Source organism: Asparagus officinalis, unplaced genomic scaffold, assembly GCF_001876935.1.
Source record: "Asparagus officinalis unplaced genomic scaffold, Aspof.V1 AsparagusV1_Un69, whole genome shotgun sequence".
Classification (NCBI taxonomy): domain Eukaryota; kingdom Viridiplantae; phylum Streptophyta; class Magnoliopsida; order Asparagales; family Asparagaceae; genus Asparagus; species Asparagus officinalis.
In genome coordinates, this window is record NW_017972335.1 from 146,095 (window position 1) to 171,940 (window position 25,846).

Here is a 25,846-nt window from a genome sequence, read left to right on the forward strand (position 1 = left end):
GAACAGACCAAAGCAAGGAACGTACCCTTATTATCACGCCAGGCGTGATATTTTGTACAGTCCTTCTTTACATGTCCAGGCTTCTTACAGAAGAAACAACCCTGATTATCCTTATGTTGTTTCTTCTCAACTGGACCCTTAGCAGCTTCCTTATCATTCTTCCTTTTCTTGCCCTTATCCTTAGAGGCATAGGCCAAATGAGCACTTTCTGTCTTATCTTGCTTTAACCTGTCTTCTTCTTGCACACAGTATGAAATGAGCTCATTTAGAGTCCATTTCTCCTTTTGGCAGTTATAACTGACCTTAAACTGATTGAATTATGCAGGAAGAGACAACAAAACCAGATGCACCAATAACTCATCACAAAGATCGAGTTTAAGTGCCTTAAGCTTTGAAGCAATATGAGACATTTCCATAATGTACTCCCTGATATTTCCTTTGCCCTTATACTTCATTGAAATCAAGCGAGCTAACAGCGTGCTTGTTTCTACCTTATCGTTTTTCGCAAAATGCTTCTTAATTTCGGCAAGAAAATCTTTAGCCTTAGTAATCCCTTCGGATTCTATACCCCTGAAGGCTTCCGGAACGCCACGCTTAATGATCATAAGACTCATGCGATTTGAACGTTCCCACTTCTCATGCTCCTTCTTTGCATCAGGAGTGCTATCAGCATTGAGAGATTGGGGTTGTTCAGTTCTCAATGCATAGTCAAGATCCATGCATCCAAGAACAATTAATATGTTCTCTTTCCAAACCTTAAAGTTTGTCCCATTTAGCATGTGAATTGAGTTAATGTTAGCATAAATTATTGCAGCAGATGCATTAGCTGAAATAAAACAAAAATACTCACATCAATAACCATAATTAATAATCAATAAAATTCAAATAATGACAAATCCCATCCAAGATATCTGGCACAACATTAATATCAAGTCTTTGGACAGTAATATTAACTTGTAAGTGATACCTTGTTGCAATGATCAAACATTGACAATAACTCATGTCAAATAATGAAACTATCTTTTGATCGATTCATTATTCACATGTAAACCTTATAATTGTCACACTCTTATCATCGCAGATGTGTATACAGTCTAAATAAACATTAACCTTCCTTTGGGCCGATTAAATATTTACACGAAAGCATACACACAAACATCTCACATTCCTCATGAACAATCTACACAAGAGAGGTTACTTTGGCAACTTCTTGTTTCAATTAATCAATTGGAGTGAGAGACAACCTTAATATCTTAGTGTCATAATATTTGAATTAGATAATTGATTAAAAACCAAATTAGATTTAAATTTAATTTAAATCAACTGAATTTCCAAAAAACTTAATTGGGGTCTCACAGCGTAATTAGGGCCCATAACTTAATTGAATAAATTAAGTATACCAAAGTGGATCCATGAAAAGCCGAGGCTTAACCATAGTGAACACGAAGTTCGCTTGACTTCGAACGCGAGGTTCGACTGTATTGAGTACAAGACTCACTTAAGCACGAACGCGAGGTTCGTCTGAAAATGAACGTGATGTTTAACTTGAGAACGAACGCGAGGTTCGTTTGAAAATTAAATGCGAGGTTCGACTGAAAACGAACACAGGGTTCAACTTGAGAACGAACGCGAGGTTCGTTTGAAAAATGAAGGGTTCAACTTGAGAACGAACGCGAGGTTCGTTTGAAAAATGAACGCGAGGTTCAAGTTGAGAATGAACGCGAGGTTCGTTTGGATTGAGCACAGGGCTCGCTTGAGGATGAACGCGGAGTTCGACTTGAATTGAGCGCGAGGCTCACCTAAGAACTGAGCGCGAGGCTCACCTGATAACTGAGCGGGAGGCTCAACTTGAATTGAGTGCGAGGCTCACCTTAAGAACGAACGCGAGGTTCACCTTAAGAACGAACGCAAGGTTCGTTAAAATTGAGCGTGATGCTCCACTGAGAACGAACGCGAAGTTCGTTAAAATTGAGAACGAACGCGAGGTTCGTTTGAAGCTTTCAGCTTCGCCAAAATTTGAGATAACCACCTCCTTAATGTTCGCCACGTTTTTTACGCACGAACCCTTAGGGTTTCAAACTGAAACCGCCGCCGCCATTGCTCCGGCACCCAAGAGGTCGAAACTCTAGGGTTTCCTGAGGCCGCCGCCGCCGTCGAGGGCGAGGCCGCCAGCGAAACTTCACCGGCAAGGAGCATGAGACCGAAGATTAAACCCAAAAAAAATCCAAAGATTCATCAATTTTATTTTCAAATCTAGATCCAGAATCAGAAAAATGTGATCCAGACCAAGAAAAAATCGAAGAAAAAAAAACCCCAAAAAATTTTCTAACCTTAGGGTACTGTTCATCCAAAAAAAACATAAATTTTCTAACCTTAGGAAGAAAAAAAACGTGATCCAGATTTTTTAGTTACTGTTCATCCAAAAAAACGGTACTGTTCATCCGGAAATAAATTTTCAACAGCCGTTACTGTTCATCCGAACGTTACTGTTCATCCGAGAACATATCTTAATTCAAAAAACCAGAGATTTAAGATAAAAAAACCTAATTTTAAAACTTAAATCCCTAAGAATTAATCAAAGGTGGCTCTGATACCACTTGTTAGATCTAAATAAAAACTTGAGATCTAAAACCATAAAGCCATGATTAATTCGAAGAGATTAACAAAAATCGAAAGAGCGGAAGCTTATACCTGAATCCATAGATGAAACCTGAGATGGGTTTTGGATCTTCTAACCTTAGGGTTTTTTCTCTCTAGCCGAATTTCTCTCTAGATGGAGGTGAAGAGAATTAGAGAATGTAACCCTAGATTAGGGACCATAACCCCTTATTTATAGATGTTGTACATTTATAATTTGGCCCCTCAACAAATCACAATTACAACCTGGTATCTGCACATATAACCCCATGACTTATTTAAATACCCATTAATCCAAATTAATTGATCACTTTAGTGGGTTATTCTGAAAGATAGAAATACACATTGATTAATCATATGTGCCCACAATTAGATTTATTAGATTAAATCCAACAAATAAACCTATTGGGTATAGGTTTATACCCATTAAACAAATAAGTTGAATAGTTTTGGTGAAGCTCAATCTCTTCCTGGTATATTCTAATAGATTTAATATATAAGGTCATGTTTGAATTGAGTACTATTATGAGATATAAACCTATAAGGTCATGTTTAAAACAAAATAGTGATTTTTTTGGTAATGTTGGAGAGAATTAGATGGAACTATTTTTCACTTGGGATTAGATCTCAAAAGAACACCTAGTGCCTTAATTTAAAATTACACAGGGTTCTTCCCTCTAATTCATCTACGCCTAGTTTGGTACATGACAATCGAGTTAAATGAGAATGTTATGTACTAAGAAATAAAATGGAATTATTATGAGAATGGAATACTCATTTTCATTCTCATGTTTGGGTGCAATTTACAAAATGAAGAGAGAATGGACGTATTTTAAAATTTTATATTTTATTGATTCCCACATAAGTGGAAATGCTCATTCCCTATTATTTCATTAAGAATGCTCATTCCCACGTAAGATAAGAATTGATGAGAAGTGGGAATGAGCATTTCAACTTTAAAAAATATTCTCATATAAAGTAGGAATTAATGAGAAGTAGGAATAAACATTCTAACTTCAAAAAATATGTTGTATCTAAAAGGAAGGAATGAAAAGTGAGAATTAATATTCATTTTTACTCATTTCCATGTACTAAACAATGCCCTACAATCAAATTTAAAAAGTATATGTTGTAAATATAAATACAATGAATGTGGACATTACTAGAAAAAGTCTCTTCACCTACTTGTGACTTTTAGTATTCTCTTCCACATCTATGTAATGTAATCCATGGAAGACAAAATGTAATTGAAGAGAAATGAAGATGAATAAAATGAGATGATTACTTTCTCCCTATCTCTTTTCTTGTTTATTTACTTTTAAACTTTCTCCCTATCTCTTTTCTTGTTTATTTACTTTTACATTTCATGTTCGATTCTTACCTTTGATATGTGATGTATGTAGATACAACAACGTGTTCGATTCTTACCTTTGATATGTGATGTATGTAGATACAACAACGAGATTACAACACGTTATCAGCATGAAAGCTCTAGCTAGTCGGTTCGTACTCGTCAGGAAGGCTGTCAACTGCTAGCTATGCAGTGGGTTAAGGTTTCATAGTTCCAATGATTCCATCAAGAGAGCTGGACTTCGACGAGTACGATTACTTGGAGAAAACAGTGGAGGACGTCGAGATCCCCAAGGAGAAGAGGAAGGACGACTACCGAAAGAGATGTTTATGAGTTCTTCTCGAAAGCCAGAAAGGTCAACATGTGATGGTTAAACCGTCAGAAGCATAAAAGAATCTTGTTCAATCTACTGCAACAGGAAGGTACAGGTGTTACAGGAGCTGGAGCTGCTAGGAAATTTTATGTTGGCAATCTGCATTTCAACATTTTAGAAGATCAACTTCGTCAGGTTTGCCTTATAATCCATAAAGTTTAATGGTATTTAACTTGCATTTGGCCAATCAGTGTTTGCCAAGGCTGATCATGCTTTTAAAAGAGATTTGCGTTCATTTTATTTCATATATAACTAAAGTAGTTAAATGATTTTAAGAGCTGATAGGGAATGTTTTTTTTTTACTTATAAGTGTATTTCCATCTTATGCAAAACTCACAGTTTAGAGCTTGCCATTTCATAGCACATCTTTGCGTATAAGTTTAAAAAACTATTCTACTGACTTGTCCACCAGAATAAACATGTCACAAGCTTGATACACCGTGATCCTATTAAGTGTATTCATATTAACTGGGTAATTTTAGAGTTTACTTGTTATAGGTGTTGTTTACTTTTGTCGTGTAAATTTGACAGTGTATTCAACTACTGTCCCCTATTTACTTTTGTCATGCATCTAGTATACAATTTTGTCATTCATATCTGCTGAGAATTCTACAGATTAAATATGTGTCTCATATGATTAATAAGCAGAAGCAAATATGATTAAAAAAAAGAAGTTCAATTTGACAACAGAAATTTGCCACAAATCCAGTTGAGCAAGAGTCAAAATCCAGAAGGCTTTATTTACAGGTTCAGTAGACTAGGGTAGACTAGTCCAAGTTTGTGGCATGTCATCTAGAATTCGGCAGAACCAGTGCTTTTTAGGTAATTGCAAGTATAAACAGGTCCTGTAGATATTATCATTTGCTATGCCTATGAGTACAACAATGGAGCAAGTGGATATTCACATGTTTAAATGAAATACATTTAAAACAAATCAGATACGGTCCAAACAAGATAATTTCTCTGAACCTTGAAGCAATTTATTCCATGAACAGCATGGCTTGTAATGAAGTTTAGAAATGCAACATTTTAAATGTAGTGTCAAAATCTAGCACAGTTTGTAGTTTTGCCATCAGATTATATTCGCAATTTCCCATCTTAGACCTTAATGTCGCTGTAACTTCAATATCCTAACATTGACAGAGCATCAATCATGAAAATTGTCATAATATATCAATTTGATGCTTTTGCTTTAAATATTCTATTTGCTTGCTTAAAGTAAAATCTAAGCCTCATGAAAACTTGAAATTAAGTTGTAGATTTTTAAAGCTCATGTTGGCATCCATAAGTGGTTCATTTTTTATTTGCTAATTGCATGATTCTCCTTCTCCACTGAAATTATGCAATATTAGTTTTCTATCCAAAATTGTCTTGGTGGTGTTTTGATATGCAATATTAGTTTTCTATCCAAAATTGTCTTGGTGGTGTTTTGAATCTTGCCAGAAGCAAACATTTGAAAGATAACCTTTATGAAGATCTTTAGAAAAAGGAACTTGATAATTTTGGTGATTATGTGTGATCTGATTAAAATGTGAATTTCTCATGCACTAATCTTTCGTTCCCATGAGTAGTGCACTGTGATATATAATAGTAACTATTACTTGTCTTTGGCCTTGAACGTTCATTTTTACTGACACCCTTGTGATTTTTGCATGATTATATCTCTTGATTCTTTAAGTATATTTACCCAGAAGGCAAACACTTTAAATTTTCTAAGACGTGAAAAAGTATTCACTTTTCTGGGCAATCCCTGAAGGATCACTTTAATCTATGGAAACCAATAATCTTCTCTCAAATGCAACTGGCAGACTGAATCAGAACTTTTTAGATTTCAAATACATGACTAAATATGATTCAGCTCTGTACCAAATTATCTAGCAGCTGAAACTCTGTAAGCAGAACATTACAGACAGTGATAAAATTGATCGAAAAATTCTTTTCCCTATTCCACGCAAATAATATTGTACTCCAGCAGCAGTACATGACCAAGAATTGCACTTAGCATTCTGAATTGATTAGTAGTCGCAGAGAAGCACAATCAATTGATGATTAGAAATCACAATGTCAGACTAGTTGGCTTACGAGTTGTGTTTGTAGCACATGCTACAATTCAGAAAATTACTTATACGCGTGGACAAGAGGGAGGCTATGAACATAGTAGGAGATCTTATCCTATAGTCATTTTTGGATTTTAAACCCTCGACTGAATACAATTCAACAAGTAACCTTGTACTCTTACAATAGTACAACTAAAAGCATTATGAACTAATCCTTGCATTAGTAGTTGTTAAAAACACAACCAGCTGTTGTGAGAAACCATAATGCAAGTTTAATTGGTTCATTCATAGTGCCTGAAGCACATGTCATAATTCAAACTAATATTCATAAGCTTGGACGAGGGGAAGGTAATGGATCTTATCGAACTATTTGGTTTCTCTATATTTGGATTATATACATTTGTCAGACAATTTTAATTTACCTTGATTTTACTTTAAACTCTTGTGAACCTATGTGGTTTTTATTCATGTGTATATTTTAGAATTTGTCTGACCTAAAATATACCATGTTGCGATAAGTTTGAGATTTAGGGACCTAAATTCTTTTAAATTCTGACATGAGCGATTGGGTCATCTTAGGCAAAATATGATTTGTCGGATTTCCTTAAATTAAATGGGGCATTCAAACCAAATCCGACCAACTGCATATCACAATTTTCCCCCTTTATCTAATACGTGGTAAAGAAGCAAAACATTTCCTATCTGCGTATTCTTTATTTGCAGTCCATGTTTCTATATCACCACCATAGCGTACCTCTATGGGACCTCGGTGAAGGTACATACATTATTTATGAAACTCCGTCAATAATTTAGTACCTATGGCCCATGTTAGGGGATCAATTTACAATTTAGTACGCTAACTACATTTTTATTGAAGATCGATTCTCGACATTAGGGGGAGATTAGTGCCCAAAATACAAAATAATGTCAAGAAATTCCATTGGTGAAAAAGATCTTCAATATTTATATCCACGTACTAGTCAAACTGAACCAGAAGTTCACATGATAATCTGCTAAGAAAAGAGTGACTAAGCCCCATATTCATGTTGAATATATCATTGATGATTTGGTATGCCAGAAGCATATTGTGCCAGAAGCATATAAAACATGTTAGTGTAAAAGATAAAAGTCCGAGGCAAACTAAATTATATATATAGAAAGATAGTCACTCCCATAACCTCCAGAAGAGGTTCATCCTGAAGATGGAATCTCCAGTAAATTGCACGTGCACTAGATAATCACAATACTGGAGATGCGGAACGGCCAAATCCAAACGTTAAGGGAAATGGCGAGGATTTGGTTGACATAAAATAAGAATTGAAGTGGCCACGAATTTGTGAAAAAGGAGAAATATATAATAGAAATATAAAAGTTGTCGACAACATAGTTGCCTCTACAGTTGCTCTTACTATCTCCGAAAATAATCTGGATCCAGAACCTAAGTCGGTAATAGAGTGCTTGAAGCATTCGGACTAGGTGAGATGGAAAGTGGCAATTGAGGCTGAGCTGAACTCGCTAAAGTATTTTTGAACCTGTAGTTCATATATCCATGCAGGATATAATGGGTCTTCGTAAGAAAAATAAATGACAATTGTAAGGTGGTGAGATATAAAGCGAGATTCATAGCTCAATGGGTTCACGCAGAGACCCGACATCGATTTAGATGTAAAATATTCTCCTATTAGTGATTGTATTACGTTCCGCAAGTTAATACATATGGCAGAAACTATGAATTTATATATGCAGTATATGTACGTCATGACCACATTTTTATATGAGTCATTAGACGCTAATATTTTTATATGAAAGTCCCTGATGGACTTAAAATTTCTGAATTAAGAGAAAACAAGAATCGCAACATGTATAGCATTAAATTATAAAGGTCATTATACTACTTGAAACAGTTGGGTAGAATGTGGTATGACCGACTGAGTAAGTTCCTCCTGAAGAGGAGATATGCAAATAATGATGTATACCCTTGTGTGTTTATAAAGAAATTCAAAAATGGCTTCTGTATTATATCAGTCAATATTAATGATATAAATGTTATTGGAACGCACAAGGAGCTTATAGAAGCTAGCTCATGCCTAAAGACGGAGTTTGAAATGAAAGACTTGGGAAAAACCAAGTTTTGTCTCGGCCTGCAGATCGAGCATTTTCCCAGAAGGAATTTTTCTACACCAGTCAACCTATGTGAAAAAGGTTTTGGAAAGATTTTATATGGATAAATCTCATCCACTTAGCACACCAATGGTCGTTCGGTCCCTCGAAGTGGATAAAGACACATTTAGACCCAAAGAAGATAATGAAGAAATGTTAGGGCCAGAAGTTCCCTATCTGAGCACCATTGGAGCACTTCTTTATCTCACAAATTGCAACAGGCCTGATATTGCATTTGCGGTGAACTTGCTAGCAAGGTATAGTGCTTATCCTACAATGAGGCAATGGAATGTCGTTAAACATTTCCTTCGCTATCTTCAAGGTACAAAAGATCTTGGACTATTCTATAAAAAAAACCAAGATATGACATTGGTGGGCTATTAGAACGCTGGCTACATAGCTGATCCCCATAACGCCAGATCCCAGACTGGTTATGTTTTTCTCTGTGGTGGTACTGTCGTTTCTTAGAGGTCTGTTAAGCAGACTATGGTGACTACTTCTTATAACCACTCAGAGATTATCGCTTTATATGAGGCCTCACGAGAATGTGTATGATTAAGATCGTTGATACGACATATTTGTGGCTCGTATGGTCTAGCGAAAGATGATATTACCCCCACTGTCCTTTATGAGGACAATGCAGCTTGTGTTGCACAAATGAGCAGTGGATATGTAAATGGAACCATGAAAAAACATATTGCGTCAAAATTCTTTTATCCACATGAGCTCCAAAAGAATGTCGCAATAACCATCGAAAAAGTTCGCTCAAGTGACAATCTTGCAGATTTGTTCACTAAGTCTCTGTCTACATCAACTTATGAGAAATATGTTCACAATATGCACAGACTTGAAAGACTATCTTCTTCAGGGGGAGCAAATTCTTAAAGAACAATCCTGAAGATTGAGCCCTGAAGGTCTATTATCATAATTTGCCCCTTTTCGCTAAGTTTTGTCCCACTGGGTTTTTCTTAGCATAGACTCAGAAGATTGTCATCATCAGGGGGAGCGAATTTTTAACACAATCCCGAAGATTGTACCTTGAAGGACTATAGTTGTACTATTTTTTTTCCTTTTGCTAAGTTTTGTCCCACAGGATTTTCTTAGCTAAAGGTTTTTAATGAGGCAACTAATGCAACACAAGAATCTACTTATGTCGTGTACTCTTTTCCTCGACTAGTTTTTATCCCACTGGGTTTTTCTAGCGAGGTTTTTAACGAGGCATTGACATCATGTAGTAATGTCCAAGGGGGAGTGTTGTAAATATAAATACAATGAATGTGGACATTACTAGAAGAAGACTCTTCACCTACTTGTGACTTTTAGTATTCTCTTCCACATCTATATAATGTAATCCATGGAAGACAAAATGTAATTGAGGAGAAATGAAGATGAATAAAATGAGATGATCACTTTCTCCCTATCTCTTTTCTTGTTTATTTACTTTTACATTTCATGTTCGATTCTTATCTTTGATATGTGATGTATGTAGATACAACAACGAGATTACAACAGTATATAACTTTTGCTTTATTGAAAATTAAAAAAATAATCTCAAAAGAAAAAAAAAACAAAGAAGCGCCTAAAAATCTGAAAATCACAGACAACCAACTAAAATATGCAATTAGCCAATTGAAATTTTTTGAAGGCCCTTAAAACTTGAAAATTGCAAATGATCCTTCGAAAAATCTAAAACTTACAGTTAACCAATTAAACATTTGAAAAATTACAAAAATTGCGAAAAATCCCATGGAGATTCAAAAATTACAAATAACCTTCTAAAAAAATATAAATTATAAATAACCCTAAAAAATAAACAACCCTCTGAAAATCTATATTTATAAATAATCCTAAAAGTCCTACATTGGAAATAGCCCTCAAAACCATAAATTATAAACTACCACTTAAAATTCAAAATTTACAAATATCCCTAAAAACTTGAAAATTACAAACACATCCTAAAAATTCAAAAATAACAAAAGAGACTTTTTTAAATTCAAAAATTATAAATAGCTACTTGAAAAACCTGAAAATTACAGTCCCCTGAAAAGTAAAAATCTTCAAACTTTGAAGAGGTATTTTATAACTTTTAGATTTTAAAGAGGATTGTTTGCAATATTATATTTTTTAAAGGTGAAAGTTCATAGTTTTCAAAGTTGTAATTTAAGTGATAAAACCTAAATATTAATGGGGCTTTTTGAAAAAATTTATTAGGAACATTTTGGTCATTTGATAACTTATAAACTAACGATGTTAACTTTAAGGGTTTTCAGATAAAAGTTAAGGGTTTCGTTAGAGTTTCAAAACTTTGATGATATGTTTTGAATAAAATAATGTCTGACAAGCAAAAGAGCATTACAAACTTTGATGTTATTTTCTAATCATATACCATCTTATAATGACAAGTCTTCAAACATGATATACATATTAGAGGTATTAACAACAAGTTATACCAAACATATTATTAAAATTTTAATTCACTGCAATCATGAGCATTATCATATCCAAGAATATACGAGTTAAATTAATCCCTAGAGTAGGACAAGTCCCCAATCTAAAATGCACCAAAGCAACTTGCGTTATATTTTCAGTTACACGAACTATAAGGATTTAAGAGAGGGGGAAAAAAAAGATAATTGTTATACACTAAAAAATTGGGGCTATTTGCATATATACCCATTAAATCATGAGTATTTGTAAAAATACTCTTTACATCTCAGTATTTATAAAACTACCCCTCATATCATCAAATTTGAAGAAAAAAACCAGATCTATCAATCATCAACTCTAATAGGCTAATTTGCAACTCTAATATAAAATTTATCAACAAAACAGTTAAATTTATACTTATTAAGTCAATGATTTATTGATTCTAGAGCATTTTTTTGACAAAATTACTGAGTTGAGGGGTAGTTTCGCATATAATTTGAAGGGTAGTTTTGCACATAACCATGATTGATATGCACATAACCCAAAATTTTGCTACTGCTTTTCCTTGATAAAAAATGAGAAAATGATAGGGGCACACCCCCAACCACATCCCAAACCACACCCCCTCTCTTATGTGCTACAGTACACCGGATTCCACATGGGATTTTAAAATTATAAAATTCTATGTGAGCCCCGGTATACTATAGCACATAAGAGAGGGGATGTGATTTGGGATGTTGTTGGGGGATGTGTCGCTAGTGCCACACTAAAAATGTTGACTACGTGGCTTTCCGTTCAACCAAAGTGGCGACTCAGCACGTCTCGAGAACATAAAATATTCAAAAGAAAACGAAAGCTGGTGAGCGCGTTGCCACCGACTACTTCTGGATACTTCTTTAGAAAATTAGAAATAAATCATAATTAATATCACCCCCAGCCCCTCCCCTGTCTATAAATAATCCCAGAGATTCGTCACCAAAATATCATCACCAGAAAAGAGGGAGAAAAAGGGAAAAAAAGGAAGAAAAAAAAATGGGGCTGAAGGTTTATGGAGTGACGCTGAGTCCAAATGTTTTGAGAGTGGTCGCTGCCCTCAACGAGAAGGGCTTGGATTTCGAGCTCGTCCCCGTCGATCTCGCCGCTGGAGCTCACAAGAAGCCTGAGTTCCTCGCTCTCAATGTAAAAAAAAGAAAAGAAAAGAAGTCCAAAATTAAATTAAAAAACATTTTTTCTCTCTTAATAGCTAGAGCTTTTTTATTCTGATTTCTTTTTCCCCCCCTTCCCTTTTTGTAGCCTTTTGGTCAGGTCCCGGCGTTCGAGGACGGAGATGTCAGGGTTTTCGGTAATTCAATTTTCTGTCCCTTTTTTCTCTTGTTATTATTTTGTATAGATTCGTAAAATATAGGGCAAATCTTTACAAAATTATTGATGACGGACGTGTGGAGTTATGGATTAGATGATAGATCTACTGATTTAAGGCTGAGGGTTCTGTTTGCAATTAGCTGATTGTTTTAGGGCTTGTTTGGATTGAGGAGAATGAGGGTGAAGGGAAGTTAGGGAACCATTCACCTTCATTCACCTTGTTTGGGAACACTTAGGAGGTGAAGTTAATTCACCCTAGTTTTCCTTGGTTCACCCCCTAATAGTATAAAAATTATTACCCCAAATTGGGGTGTAACCAAGGGGAAGAGAATTCCCTTCCATTCCTTTCACTCAGTTTCCCTTAACTTCCCTTCACCCTCTCCAAATCCAAACATGCCCTTAGGGTTACTCCTCTCTTTACCCAACCGCCTCAAAATTTAGCATCAAGTCATTTTGTTGGTGGGGCCCACTTTGTATCATTTGACCGTTCGGTTCATGAAAAAGCTGCACATACAGTTGACTGTACTTGTAATTCATAAAACACAATTGCTATTACAATTTTACAATTTGATTGTATTGCATAACAGTTGTTTTTTTCGTAACGCACCTCCCTAACCATTGGTTATCTATAAATTTAGGTAATTAATTTGATCCTAGCAAAAAGGGTTTTTTTTCCTATTCATTTCTAATATATATCCCTTAAACCATGAGTCTTTGCCAAGCTATCCCTAAAATCTCATTATTTGCAAATCTACTCCCTAAATCATCAATTTTGGGAAGTATACCCTCAATATCAGCTGATCATCAATTTTGCTGGATACGGGGAGTGAAAAAGTTCACTATTTTGTTGATAGTTTTACTATGCTGCTTCAAATTAGCCTATCAAAGTTAATGATCTGTTGATTTAGGAATTAGGAGGTATTTTATTCAAAGTTGATGATTTGCAGAGTGGTTTCCCAAATAATCAGATTTGGGGATGGCTTCGCGAATACCCCCCCCATGTAGGGGGTATAACTAATAAAGAAAGGGTTATTTCACACAATCGATCCCCTGAACTTAGGTGGTTCGCTAACCCTTAACTTTTTTTATTACACAAAAGGCAAAACTTTGGTAGGTCCCTATAAAGTTTTGTCATTGGACCTGCTATCTATGATTTACAATCCTTAAAGTTAGAGAGGTGTATGTTGAGTAAAGATTCTATCAGAATACCTCGTGAAATATGATGCTCTATACGATTAGCTAGAGAACTTTGGCAAGTGTGGTTATTCTATCAATGGTGTAAAAAATACTCGAAGGTGTGTGTATATTGCCTATAAATGCCAAACGTCTACACTTGGGCTCTTAGCTTATAAAGGAATTTTTTATTATTTTCCCAAATAATGAAGCTGGTTTGGTTATAGAAGTTTTGAGGTCCAAGAGGATTACGTGAGCTACCAAGTTTGGGGGTTATTTGAGATAAAAAGATCCCTAGGTTATGTTCGAATACCCTAAAATTCTAGGGGTTTTGTGAATTAAACCCTGAAAAGTTGGTGTAATAATTGGAGAAATTTGTTGCACTAAATCCTAGCTTTAATTAAGAAATGTAATTCGTTGTGAATTCGATTGAAAAGCCTTTTTTGTATTGGGTTTGCAAAATAGTTGTAGCAGCATTAAGCAATAAAACAACCATAACCGAAATTATTTTTCACAGTAAATTGAAAGTTCGTGTTCTTTGAGCTGATACCAACTATTTCTAATGTTCAGATTCCCGCGCCATCAACCGCTACATCGCGACCCAATACAAACAAACCGGTCTGGACCTCATCCCGTCCAAAACCCCGACAGTGCTCGCAGCGGTCGAGTCCTGGGCTGAGGCCGAGGCCCAGCAGTTTAGCCCTGTCGCCTCCAAGCTCCTCTTTGAGATCATCTTCAAGCCGATGTTTGGCTTGGGCGCCACCGACCCTGCTGCTGTTGATTCTCTCTCCGCAGACCTCGGCAAAGTCCTAGATGTCTATGAAGCCCATCTCTCGAAGAGCAAGTACTTTGCCGGAGACGAGTTCTCCCTTGCGGATCTCAACCACATGCCGGCCTTTTCAGCATTGATGACAACGCCGAAGGGGGAGCTGATCGCAGCCCGGCCCCACGTCAAGGCGTGGTGGGGACCGGGAAGTGAGGTTGTGTTTTGATCGCTGCGACCGGGAAGTGAGGTTGTGTTTTGATCGATGATGTTTTAGTAGCTTGTGGTAATAATAAGCGATCAAGGTGTGAGGCTGTGTTCAGGTCCGTTGATGTTTTAGTAGTTTGTGGCTATGGAATAAAAATATGAGCTGTGATTTGGGGATAAGTTATCGTTGACGCAGATAATATTATGATGGTTAATCAAGTATGGTGTAATATTATGATGGTTAATCAAGTATGGTGTATTTTGTTTGGCAGTCGGTTAATATTATGATGGTTAATCAAATATGGTGTATTTTGTTTGGCAGTCGGTTAATATTATGATGGTTACTCAAGTGTGGTGAATTTTGTTTGGCAGTGCAGAGATATCGGCGGCGCTCGTTCAATGGGGGTATGAGTATGGTATTATCTTAATAAGCTTGTTAATATTGTTTTTTTTTTCTTAATAAAAAAAGTTTTATATATATATATATATATATATATATATAATATATTATATATATATTATATATATATATATATATATTATATAATATATAGTATATATATATAGTAAAACTCCTATCCATTTAAGTGCCGATATGAGTCTTGTCCATCAAAATGTTTTTCACTCATCTTGTCTTAAATTTGTGACATCAAAAGATGCAACAAATCTTAAAAATCTTCATATCTATCAAGGATCCCTAATGCCAATATCAAACAATTAAAAAAAGTTGGTGATGAGCTTATTTCTATCCAGCTTAAGTTGACATAAAAGATTTTACCTATATAATATATATATAGAAAAATTGGAGAACCTTGGGTACCGAATGTGGCTTAAAGCAACTTGGCTAGTGATTGTCGCCTAATCTTGCCCGCTACATCACACCTCGAAGATAGCCTCAATCACCCTTCATCAACTCCAAATGTAGTAGTAAAGGACAAGATTAGGCCACATCAACTCCAAGTTGTTAGAGCGCAACTTTGTACCAAAGTTTCTCCTTTCTCGTCTTAATATATATATATATATATAGTATATATATATATATATATATATATATTATATATATATATATATATATATATATATATATATATATATATATGGGAAAAGTGTTCCTAAGGTGACACCTTAGATAATCATCTAAGGACACGGTCTAAAATCACATGATTGAGCTACATTATGGATGATCCGCTCTGTTAAACTTGATCTACATATTCTAAAACCCCAACACACCAAATTTGGGGTGAACCCGTCGTCGTTTAACCCTCCGTCGAGCTATATGAAAAGTTCTATTCATTCGAAACCGTTAAAATTGATACGGGTTCACCATAAAATTGGTGTGTTTGGGCTTAAGAACGTATAGATCAAGTTCAACGGAGCGGATCGCAAAAAAAATTAGGGAATGATGTGATTTATATATATGAGAAAACTAGAGGTGCGCTGCAAGGGTGTTTTTGAAAAATGCAGCGATTCTCTCACAACTCTCAAAAAGCGCTCTCTCTCTCTCACCCCGTGACCCCTAAAACACACACACACTCTCTCTCAGGACCCTAAATCCCCAACTCCAGCCCCTCTCCGTTCCCTAAATCGTCGGCCGAGAGCGCGCTCGCGTCGCCCCCCTTACCGAACAACACCGAGAACCGCTCCGCCGGCGAGACACCGCGACCCGTCGAGCTGCCGATCCATGCCCCAACTCCAGCCCTCACGTTCGCCGCAACTCCAGCCCCTCCCCGTTTCCCCTACTCCAGGCCCCTTCCTCCCCTCCCCCAACTCTGCCACGACACCGGCCGTCGGCCGGAGCCCTCCGTCCCCACCGAAAACACCCTTGTGCTCATCCTCATCGCCATCACTCCCGTCGTCGAGCTGCTGATCTCGCCGTCGATCCCCTTCCCCTCTGCGAGATTGATCTGACGCCACTTTTTGCAGCAGGTAATATCTCGACCCCTCTCTCGATCTTTGATTTAGATCCGAGCTCTTTTTGCCCCAAAAGTTAGGGATCTAATTAGAACCTGTGATGAGCCTGAATTTCCCCTTTTTTTTTGAATGTTAATCATTGTAAATGTGTTATCTTGGTGGTATTTTAGGCGTGCACCTTTAATAATATGTTTATATGCGATGATAATTTGTGTATGATCACTTTAGGAATGTAAGGGGTAGTAAACTTTTTAGGCTCGTCACAGGTAAATATTAATTAGTGTATAAAATAAATAAATAAATGACTAGTATTTTAAATATGTGCGATAAATCATACTGACAACTTCTTAAATCATGTCTGGGCTTTTTTTGGTGAGTGTATTATGAGTGCAACTGGTTGTTGATAAAGTATGGATGAAGGTTCTTGATAGCCCCAAATCCTAGCCCCATTCCTCCGGCTTGATCCCGAGCTCTCTCCGCCCCCCTTCCTCCTGCACGAGCCGCAAATCGGCGTCCTTCCCCAAATCTCCGACCACCGCGACCTCTCTCCACCACGATCGAGGTCCGTCTGCCCCCTTCCTCAGCCCCCTTCCTCAAGTTTGTTAGGAGGTCATTTACTTTGTTTTACACCACTAATTAATTTGATGGCTTAGCTAGATTAGGTATTTGTTTGTATTTGGAGATGGTCTGAAATTATGGACATGTTTGCTTTGAAGAATAATGGAAACTGGAAACTAGAAACATGTTTAACTCATGTCAGAGCAAAGTTTGAAAGTATATATGTTAATTAAGCAGAAACCGGTAGGCAAAGAATGATAGAAATCTTCTATAGCTAACCTGATCACTTCAATAGTTATGTTCAACACGTTGATATTTAGAGGATCACGAGTGAGCTTTTGTATCTGAGTGTGTTTTTATTATTTTGCCAATTATTATTTTTCAATTGCTATGAATATGCAAACTTTTGTATCTGAAGCCGTGGATCATGGAGTCATCTTCAAGCAATCGTCATGGACTGTTTTGCCATTGTAGAAGGAGGTCTATACTCTCTAGATCTGGAACTAAGATGAACCCTGGTCGATTATTTTTTGGATGCGCTAATTGGAAAGTAAGTAATTATGGATTCTTCAAATGGGTATCTGATGAAGAGGAGTTTGAAGGTTCAAAGGCATAGCTTGTTCAGATGAAGCAGTGGAGCGTGACGCCGCAAGTTTCAAGAGCCGTGTCAAGTGGAGAAGTACAGGAAAAAAGAAAGATTGAGATTGATACTATGGATTTGTTGAAGCTTATTATATTTGCTCTTTTAGTTGGTATTTTTCTTGGATTTGTATTTGGTATTTTTATTGGATTTGTGCTAAGTAGGGTATGAGAATGTATTATTGGATTTGTTATCAGTTAGTACTAAATGCGTACAATGAGATATCAATTTGATTCAACTTTGGAGAATATTGCCTTTATGGATATCAATTTGATGTTATCAGTTAGTACTTTGTAACAATATTCATCACAAATTAGAGTCATTAGTAGCAAATAACATAATCATCAAATTCCTACTTTTCCAGCAAAAAATGAGAAATTGGGACAGGTTATTCTTGAAGAACTCAGAACATCTAATAATACTGCCACTGATGAAAGAAAAGTTATTAGATTCTGAATGTCCACTTGCTGAGAGATCTAAAATTGCATGCATCTTAGCTGAGCTCCCATTGGCAGATGTTGAGGTGAAGCTTGTTCAAGATAATAATGTCATGAACATATTCCTTGAACAAATCAGCAATCGTTCACATGAAAGAGCAAAACAGCTAGCTGCACTTGGGTTGAAGTATCTATTTAATTCTTCAACGGTAATAATTTCAACTAGTGATTCAGAGATTCAACCTCCCCCTGGATTTTGCATCCCTTTCACCTTATTATGTCGAAAGGTTCCGGTGGCCCCCACCTTATGCCCACTTCATAGTGCAGTAAGTAAGAGTGATAGTTCATTTTGCTTACTAAATGGGAATGCAATTAAGCCACTGATTGATCTAATGAATGCAGCTAAGATTGCCTAAACACATATACATCAGCACAAATGTAGCAAATGATCAACACAAACAGTGACAACCTGAATACATGCAGCTAAGATTGCCTAAACACATATGCAGCACAAATATGAATCTTAACTAAATGAATCTTATGAGATCAACCACACCATTCTTTGATCAAATGCATGCACAGTTCAAGAACTTATCAGCAACACAAATGTAGCTAAGTTTGCGCAAATTACTTTAGCACAAATGTAGCAAATGATAAACACATGCAGCACAAATGTATCGACCATAAAATAATACATCCAAGAACTCTCACAAATTAGAGTCATTTTCTTGTTTTAAAACAGAAATAGTTACAACAAAACTCATTGTTGATACATTCAGACTTCATGCTCGGATTTTTCAAATTGCCACAATTGCTCGAACCACCCACAATTGCTTGAATCCCAAATGCTCGAACCACCAACGTGCATGTGCAAGTGCAACTGCCACCTGAAATGATTCATAAAGTCTGGTTACACAAGAGTAGAAAATAAATAAAAGATAATTAAATTGTTCTATGTTATATGTCGACTCATGCATGGAACCAATTATTATATGCTTGAAAGCGAAACAGAAAATGGAAGCAAATAGAAAGCCAAAAGGGAACAAATTCCGACATACTTACATGAACAAATCCATGCACGTGGAGCTCAAGAATCCAGACATATTTTCGTTTAGCTGCAAATCACATGACAAATTAATCATAAAATTGTACCAAGGCAAAAATTATGTGTTATGAACTTTCATGAAAAAATATGTACTATCCCTTGGCAAGTTGACTTTACAGCTAGTTCTATAATGTCCGAGCTCACCACATCTGCTACATATACGTTTCTTCCTTTCTTTCTTTTTTTGTGCTTGTTCTAAACTTGACTGGATTCTAGTTGCATTACGTGGACGACCTTTAGTCCTTGCAGCTCTATCAGGATCACGAACTGTAATCTGAGGAATATGCTCCACTGTATGTGAGATGTGTATGGAAATTTGAGGAGTGTCCACCATTTGATCTTGATTTGAGGAATGTGCTCCATCTTCTTCTTGCAGTGGTTCTATAAATTTTGTTAGCACATCATCTAGATTTTGCATCTTCTCTTCTGAAGCAAATGCAAGCTCGAGCGTATTATTGAATTTTGCTCTTAAGGCCCAAGATTTCAATAAATTAATCTTCTCTTCATAGCTTATGATGTTTCTTCCATATATAATGTTGCCAACCCTAATGTTACAATGTCGAGCATGTATAGTCCAACAGTGAAAGATGTAATGGTGGGGTAATGAATCCATTTGCCTAGCCATCATTAGCGATAATATATATCTACATACAACACCATTAGTTTCAAACAAAGCACAAGTGCAACGGAACTGCATCTAACTAGATTGCTCATAAGTAACCGCCTCCCATTTTTCTCTATCTGTAAACTTACAGACCTTGTATTCAACAATGTTCCCATCTTTTAACAATTCTTCACAAAACTCTGTAACAAATCCTTTGAATTCAGTTTGGAACACATCAAATATATTGCGTGTATACATTTCTCCAGCTTGGACCTCAATTGGATGTCCAAGGAGCATGACAGACTTTGTGTTAAGACTCTTAAAATCTTCATGGGCTTCACTTAAGCGACGATGTGTTACCGCTTTTTCATACTGTGTCACAAACTCGTATAATTGAGTCTGTGAGTTAACATACCCATCAAAAACTGCATTAATGTAAGGACCATGAATTTTTGATACTAGTTAAAATAATTTTTTAGTATTTTAAAATATTTAATTATGATTTTTAAAATAGTATTTGTATTTTTCTTGATTTTCTACAATTTACTATGATTTAAAAAATCTAATTATATATTTATTTAAATGATTTTGATATTTATAAATTTATTTTGTACGGTAAAAAATTTCTAGAATTAATTTATTGTGTTATCGGTACTATTACGTAATATTTTAAATAATATATTGTATTATTAATATTATTACAAATTATTTTATTTTGTACGGTAAAAAATTTCTAGAATTAATTTATTGTGTTATCGGTACTATTACGTAATATTTTAAATAATATATTGTATTATTAATATTATTACAAATTATTTTATATAATACATAGTATTATTAATTACTTATTATTTGAGTAAATTATTATATTATTTGTATTTGATTTTAAATTTAAGTAAAAATATTTTTATTATTAATTATTCTTGTTTAATTATACAATATGGGTATTTTTTAACTATTTCGTATCAAATATTGTATTAGCTCAACATGTACGTTTTTATTTGTAGATAATTATCCCGTATTTATTTTAATTTTTAAATACCTATAACTATTTATTTTAATTAATTTCGTTTTAAAGTATATAACCCTAAACCCTAATTATATATATATATATATATATACCTATATATATATCTCTCTCCTCTCTCTCTCTCTTCCCCGATCCTACCCTCGAACGCCGCTGCACCCGACCACGAACCTCAACCCCGACGACCCCGACCTCCGGCCTCCGCCTCCCCGAACCCATCGCCGTGCCCTGCTCGCCCAGATCCGCTCCACGACGCCTCTCGTCGTCGGACAGCCGTCGACCACCAGTCCACCGCCCTGTTCGCCGCCAGCGAAGCCCCCTCAGCCGCCTCCATCCCCCAACAGTCACCCTCCGCCTCCAGTCCTCCATCTCCGGCTCCCCTTGACCACCGACGTCGACCACCCAACTCCGTCGACTCCCCGCTATCCTTCATATTTGCCGAACACCCTCTGTCCCTCCACGAGATCCCGTTGACGTCGCCGTTCAGATCCGTCGCCCTTCAGCACCGACGCATTGCACCGACAACGTCGATTAGTTCGACGAAAACCCCGAGGCAAGATCCCGCTTCCTTTTGACTCGTCAATTCAATTTCTGGATCTATTGTGAATTATTTATGCTGTAATATGATTAGTTATAACTAGTATATTGCGATTATCTGCGTGGGACTGTTGACGACAATATTAAATGATTTCAAATGATAAATTAATGTTTTTCTAGATTAATTAGAATTATTATTATGAGAAATAATTTTTAAAAGAGTTTATTTTGGAAAAATGGTTTAATTTGAATTATTATAATAATAAATAAGTTAGAAGAATTTATTTTGGAAAATGGGTTAGTTTTGAATGTTAAATAATTTTAATGAAAATTTTGGAAAAAGGGATTATTTTTAAAGTAATCTATTTTGGAAAAGATTATTTTTGGAATTAACCAATTTATGATCATGATGATTGGAAATTGCGACATTTCATATGAAATTATTTGATAGTCGTAGTTCCATCTTGCATTGTTATTAGTAGTTGTTCACGTTTCCTGTTCATGATTCATGACACTGTTACATAGTATTCATTGCTTTTATACATTGTTATAGTTGAGAATCGCGAGTATTGCTTGACCATAGTGACCCGTGAGATATGAGTTGTTGACTTGGACTTGGGATGGGAAGATCTGGGTTCATGTTATCGGATATGTTGTTATTTATTTCCAGGCTCGCACCAGTGAATCGTTTCGCACTGGGGTGAGTCTGAGGAGCAGTGATCGGATGTGTATTGTTATTCCAGGCTCGCACCAGTGAATCATTTCGCACTGGGGTGGGTCTGAGGAACGGTGATATTGAGATTATTGTTTATTTCCAGGCTCGCACCAGTGAATCGTTTCGCACTGGGGTGGGTCTGAGGAGCAGTGATCGGATGTGTATTGTTATTCCAGGCTCGCACCAGTGAATCGTTTCTCACTGGGGTGGGTCTGAGGAGCAGTGGTATTGTGATTATTGATTATTTCTAGGCACGCACCAGTGAATCGTTTCGCACTGGGGCGGGTCTGAGGTACTAGTGAGATGTGGTTGTTAACCAGATATCCGATAATATGAACTTTGACTCTGTGTGAGATGTGAACCAGTGACCTGTATAAAATGGCTAGTTACATGACCTCGTTCTTGGTTAGGTATGAATTCTTGTGAGAGGTAGTCCAGTTGTGTTTCTTTTCATACATAGATCGGGGTCAATATTTAATTATCTACAATTTGAGACATATGGTATATACATGAGGGTTTCCTTGTTTGGATTATTTCGCTCGACGTACTACGTCTCTTGTTGTAGATTTTTAAGTATTAATTCCATCTATTGTATGACCTTGTGACTTGGATGATTTCTGATCGCTAGCTGCATGATCGTCTTGTTACTTGATTGATTTTATTGGATTTCTGTTGCATGTTTCTTTATCATTTCTGTTGTTATTTCGTTTTCGCATTGGATTTTTGTTCGCTCTTTTTGTTTTGTGGGGTCGGGTCTTGCCGTGCGCCATGCACCTGACGTACACCTGTTTTCTCTGGTGTACGTCAGACTTAGGAGAAGAACAGGTTCAACAGGAGCCAGAAGATTCTCAGCAGGAGTGCCTTGTAGATGAAGCAGAAGAAGAAGCCGAAGTTTAGTTATTCCCTCCAGTTGTTCGATGGTCTTAGTTTATTTTTGTAGTTCTTTCTTTTTCATTGATCGATGTATTTTTGTATCTCCTCAGCATTCATTTGTTCAGTTTTGTATAAGGGTACGTTTGACCCTAATATTATGTCTTGGATGATATTCATTTGTGATATGTATCTTTTCCATTCTGTGTTGTTCATTGTATTCTTGCTATGTGTGATCGGGGACCTGTGACTTCGCATTGTACTTATTTCTAGACGCTTAGCGTATTGGATTGAGAAGAAAAGAAAAGAGAAAAAAATAATGATATTGTATATTTCTTCTCAATCTAATACGTCGCGGGCTTGTTCACGTTCCGATTCCCGTGTATTTTGGGAAGCGGGGCATGACAATTAATACTTTCACTCCTTTGGCTCGATCTCATTCCAGCAAAAAAAGTATCCTTCAGATAACACGGCACCCAGTGTTCTCGGCATTTATAAACTGTTTGCAACCATCCCTCCCCTTCTTCATTTATATCAAACTTCTCTTCCATCTCAACCCAATATCCTTCACATTGTTCAATTGAAGAACTATTATACCACAAGCCCTAATACCTTTGAAACTGTTCACCATAACGAGATCCCAAAGTAGGCAAATGATCAATAATATGCTTTTGCATGTGCCAATAGCAATAACAATGTCTTGTCATTAGAAACACTGAGTGAATAGCATTACACATTGCTCTATCCTGATCTGTTATAATAGTACCTGGTCCAATGCCATGCATGCATTTCAGCCATTCTTCAAATAACCACACAAATGTATCTTCCTGTTCATCGGCTAATAATACACAACCAAGTAAAGTGGACTGCCTATGTTGATTTACACCAGTAAATAGAGCAAATGGAAGGCTGAACTTATTAGTTTTGTATGTCACATCAAACATAATAACATCACTGAATTTCAAATAAGATGCTCTTGATCTTCCATCGGCCCAGAAAATACTCCTCATTTGTCCACTACTGTCTACTTCTATTGCAAAATAAAATTCTGGATCATTCGTTGTCGCACTCTGAAAATGTCGAATGATAGATATGCATTCATGACCAATATTGTTGACTCTTTGGGTTCTGATATGATCAATGCATTGTTGTGGTGTCACTAATTCACATTCTCTTCCATTAGTTGCATTGATGACACGAGAAATAGTGGAAGGAGGCATACCTTCTTCTCGCAGACTATCAATAAGTTTTTTACATCTTTGAGTTTTATGGAATTGTTGATGTGATCTGTGCATTTTTGCTTTGTCTGGACTACTCAACACATGGTTTGTATGTTCTTTAATAAACCCCATGACCTCCCACGATTTGTCCTCCAATAATTTAATTCGCATCATTGCCTTACATCTCACTTGGGTATCTCGCCGAACTGGATTTTTTTATCTTGTCTCTTTTAGGTCTATAGCCCTCCTTATCACAAACATACTTTCTGTCTACCACTTCTCTAGTCTTGCGAGAGTAATTTACCATGCTCTTCCTTATTCCAAAACCCATCAACAATGCATAAGAGTTATAATAGTTATAACCTTCTTCATAACTATTAAACTTCATTCCTAGTAGTGGTTTAGGAGCATTTATAGTATTTCCGTAATTTCACTTCCAATAGGACTTGATTCTCCTATTCCGAACTCTACACTAGTTGAATTTGTTTCCTCCATTCCAGAAAATAATTACAATCTAATACAACAAAGAAGATTGAATTACAACCAGAAAAAATATTACAGAAAAAATATTACAGATTGAATTACGTGATTTAATAATAAGTTCCAAATTAAATTGAATAATTATTGTGTACACATGTATTCATACAATGGCTTAATCAGAAAATATGTTCTACTAAAACCTTCAAAGCACGTTATACGCAATCAATTTTATCTATATAACTCCTTATGCTAATTTGTTCATTGGAGGGAATTCTGAAATGTGCAATTATTCTAGTCTGAACTCTGAAATGAGCTCTAACTCAAATTTTTTACTTCAACGAAATATTATTATGGATTACCAAAATACATGCAACTCTATGTGCTGTCAATAGAGGGGATAAGGAAAGGAGATAATGAACAAGCTTCATCTCTGAAAAATTATGACAGAGTACATCAATCATAGACGCTCAAGTATGAGAGGCTATCAAGGATCTTCATCCATACTTTATCAACAACCAGTTGCACTCATAATACACTCACCAAAAAAAGCCTAGACATGATTTAAGGAGTTGTCAGCATGATTTATCGCACATATTTGAAATACTAGTAATTTATTTATTTATTTTATACACTGATTAACATTTACCTATGATGAGCCTAAAAAGTTTACTACCCCTTACATTCCTAAAGTGATCATACACAAATTATCATCGCATATAAACAGATTATTAAAGGTGCACGCCTAAAATACCACCAAGATAACACATTTACAATGATTAACATTCAAAAAAAGGGGAAATTCTGGCTCATCACAGGTTCTAATTAGACCCCTAACTTTTGGGCAAAAAGAGCTCGAATCTAAATCAAAGATCGAGAGAGAGGGGTTGAGATATTACCTGCTGCAAAGTGCGGTATCAGATCAATCTTGAGGAGAGGAAGGGGCTCGACGGCAAGATCAATAGCTCGACGACGGGAGTGATGGCGATGAGGATGAACACAAGGGTGTTTTTGGTGGGGGACGGAGGGTTCTCGACCGACGGTGGGTGTCGTGGCAGAGTTGGGAGAGGGGAGGTGGCTGATGGGGACGAGGAGAGGAGGAGTGGAATGGAAGGCTAGAGTTGAAGGGCTGATGCCACTCGACGAGCGCTGTGCTTGCGCGAGGTTCTCGGTGTGTTTCAGTAGGGGCCGGAGGGCTCTCGGCCTGGCGTTTAGGGAAGGAGAGTGCTGGATTG

At 36.3% G+C, this 25,846-nt stretch overlaps 1 protein-coding gene and 1 long non-coding RNA gene across 2 annotated transcripts; both read left to right on the forward strand.

The window, feature by feature from the left end:
- The first annotated feature begins 11,963 nt into the window (after positions 1 to 11,963).
- Positions 11,964 to 14,831, forward strand: LOC109827167 (glutathione S-transferase 3-like). The gene is made up of 3 exons (XM_020394133.1): positions 11,964 to 12,184; positions 12,299 to 12,347; positions 14,111 to 14,831. The coding sequence occupies exons 1-3, from the start codon at positions 12,038 to 12,040 to the stop codon at positions 14,530 to 14,532; spliced, it is 618 nt and encodes a 205-aa protein (XP_020249722.1). The 5' UTR covers positions 11,964 to 12,037; the 3' UTR covers positions 14,533 to 14,831.
- A 1,968-nt stretch (positions 14,832 to 16,799) lies between these two features.
- On the forward strand, positions 16,800 to 17,867 carry LOC109827169. Its single transcript, XR_002243357.1, has 2 exons — positions 16,800 to 17,018; positions 17,398 to 17,867. It is a non-coding gene; the product is annotated as an uncharacterized LOC109827169 (long non-coding RNA).
- The last annotated feature ends 7,979 nt before the right edge of the window (positions 17,868 to 25,846 follow it).

Coding starts and splice junctions, on each gene's coding strand:
- LOC109827167 (XM_020394133.1), top strand. CDS start 12,038: ATGGGGCTGAAGGTTTATGGAGTGACGCTGAGTCCAAATGTTTTGAGA. Junction 12,185..12,298: donor CTGAGTTCCTCGCTCTCAAT/GTAAAAAAAAGA, acceptor CCCTTTTTGTAG/CCTTTTGGTCAGGTCCCGGC. Junction 12,348..14,110: donor CGGAGATGTCAGGGTTTTCG/GTAATTCAATTT, acceptor TCTAATGTTCAG/ATTCCCGCGCCATCAACCGC.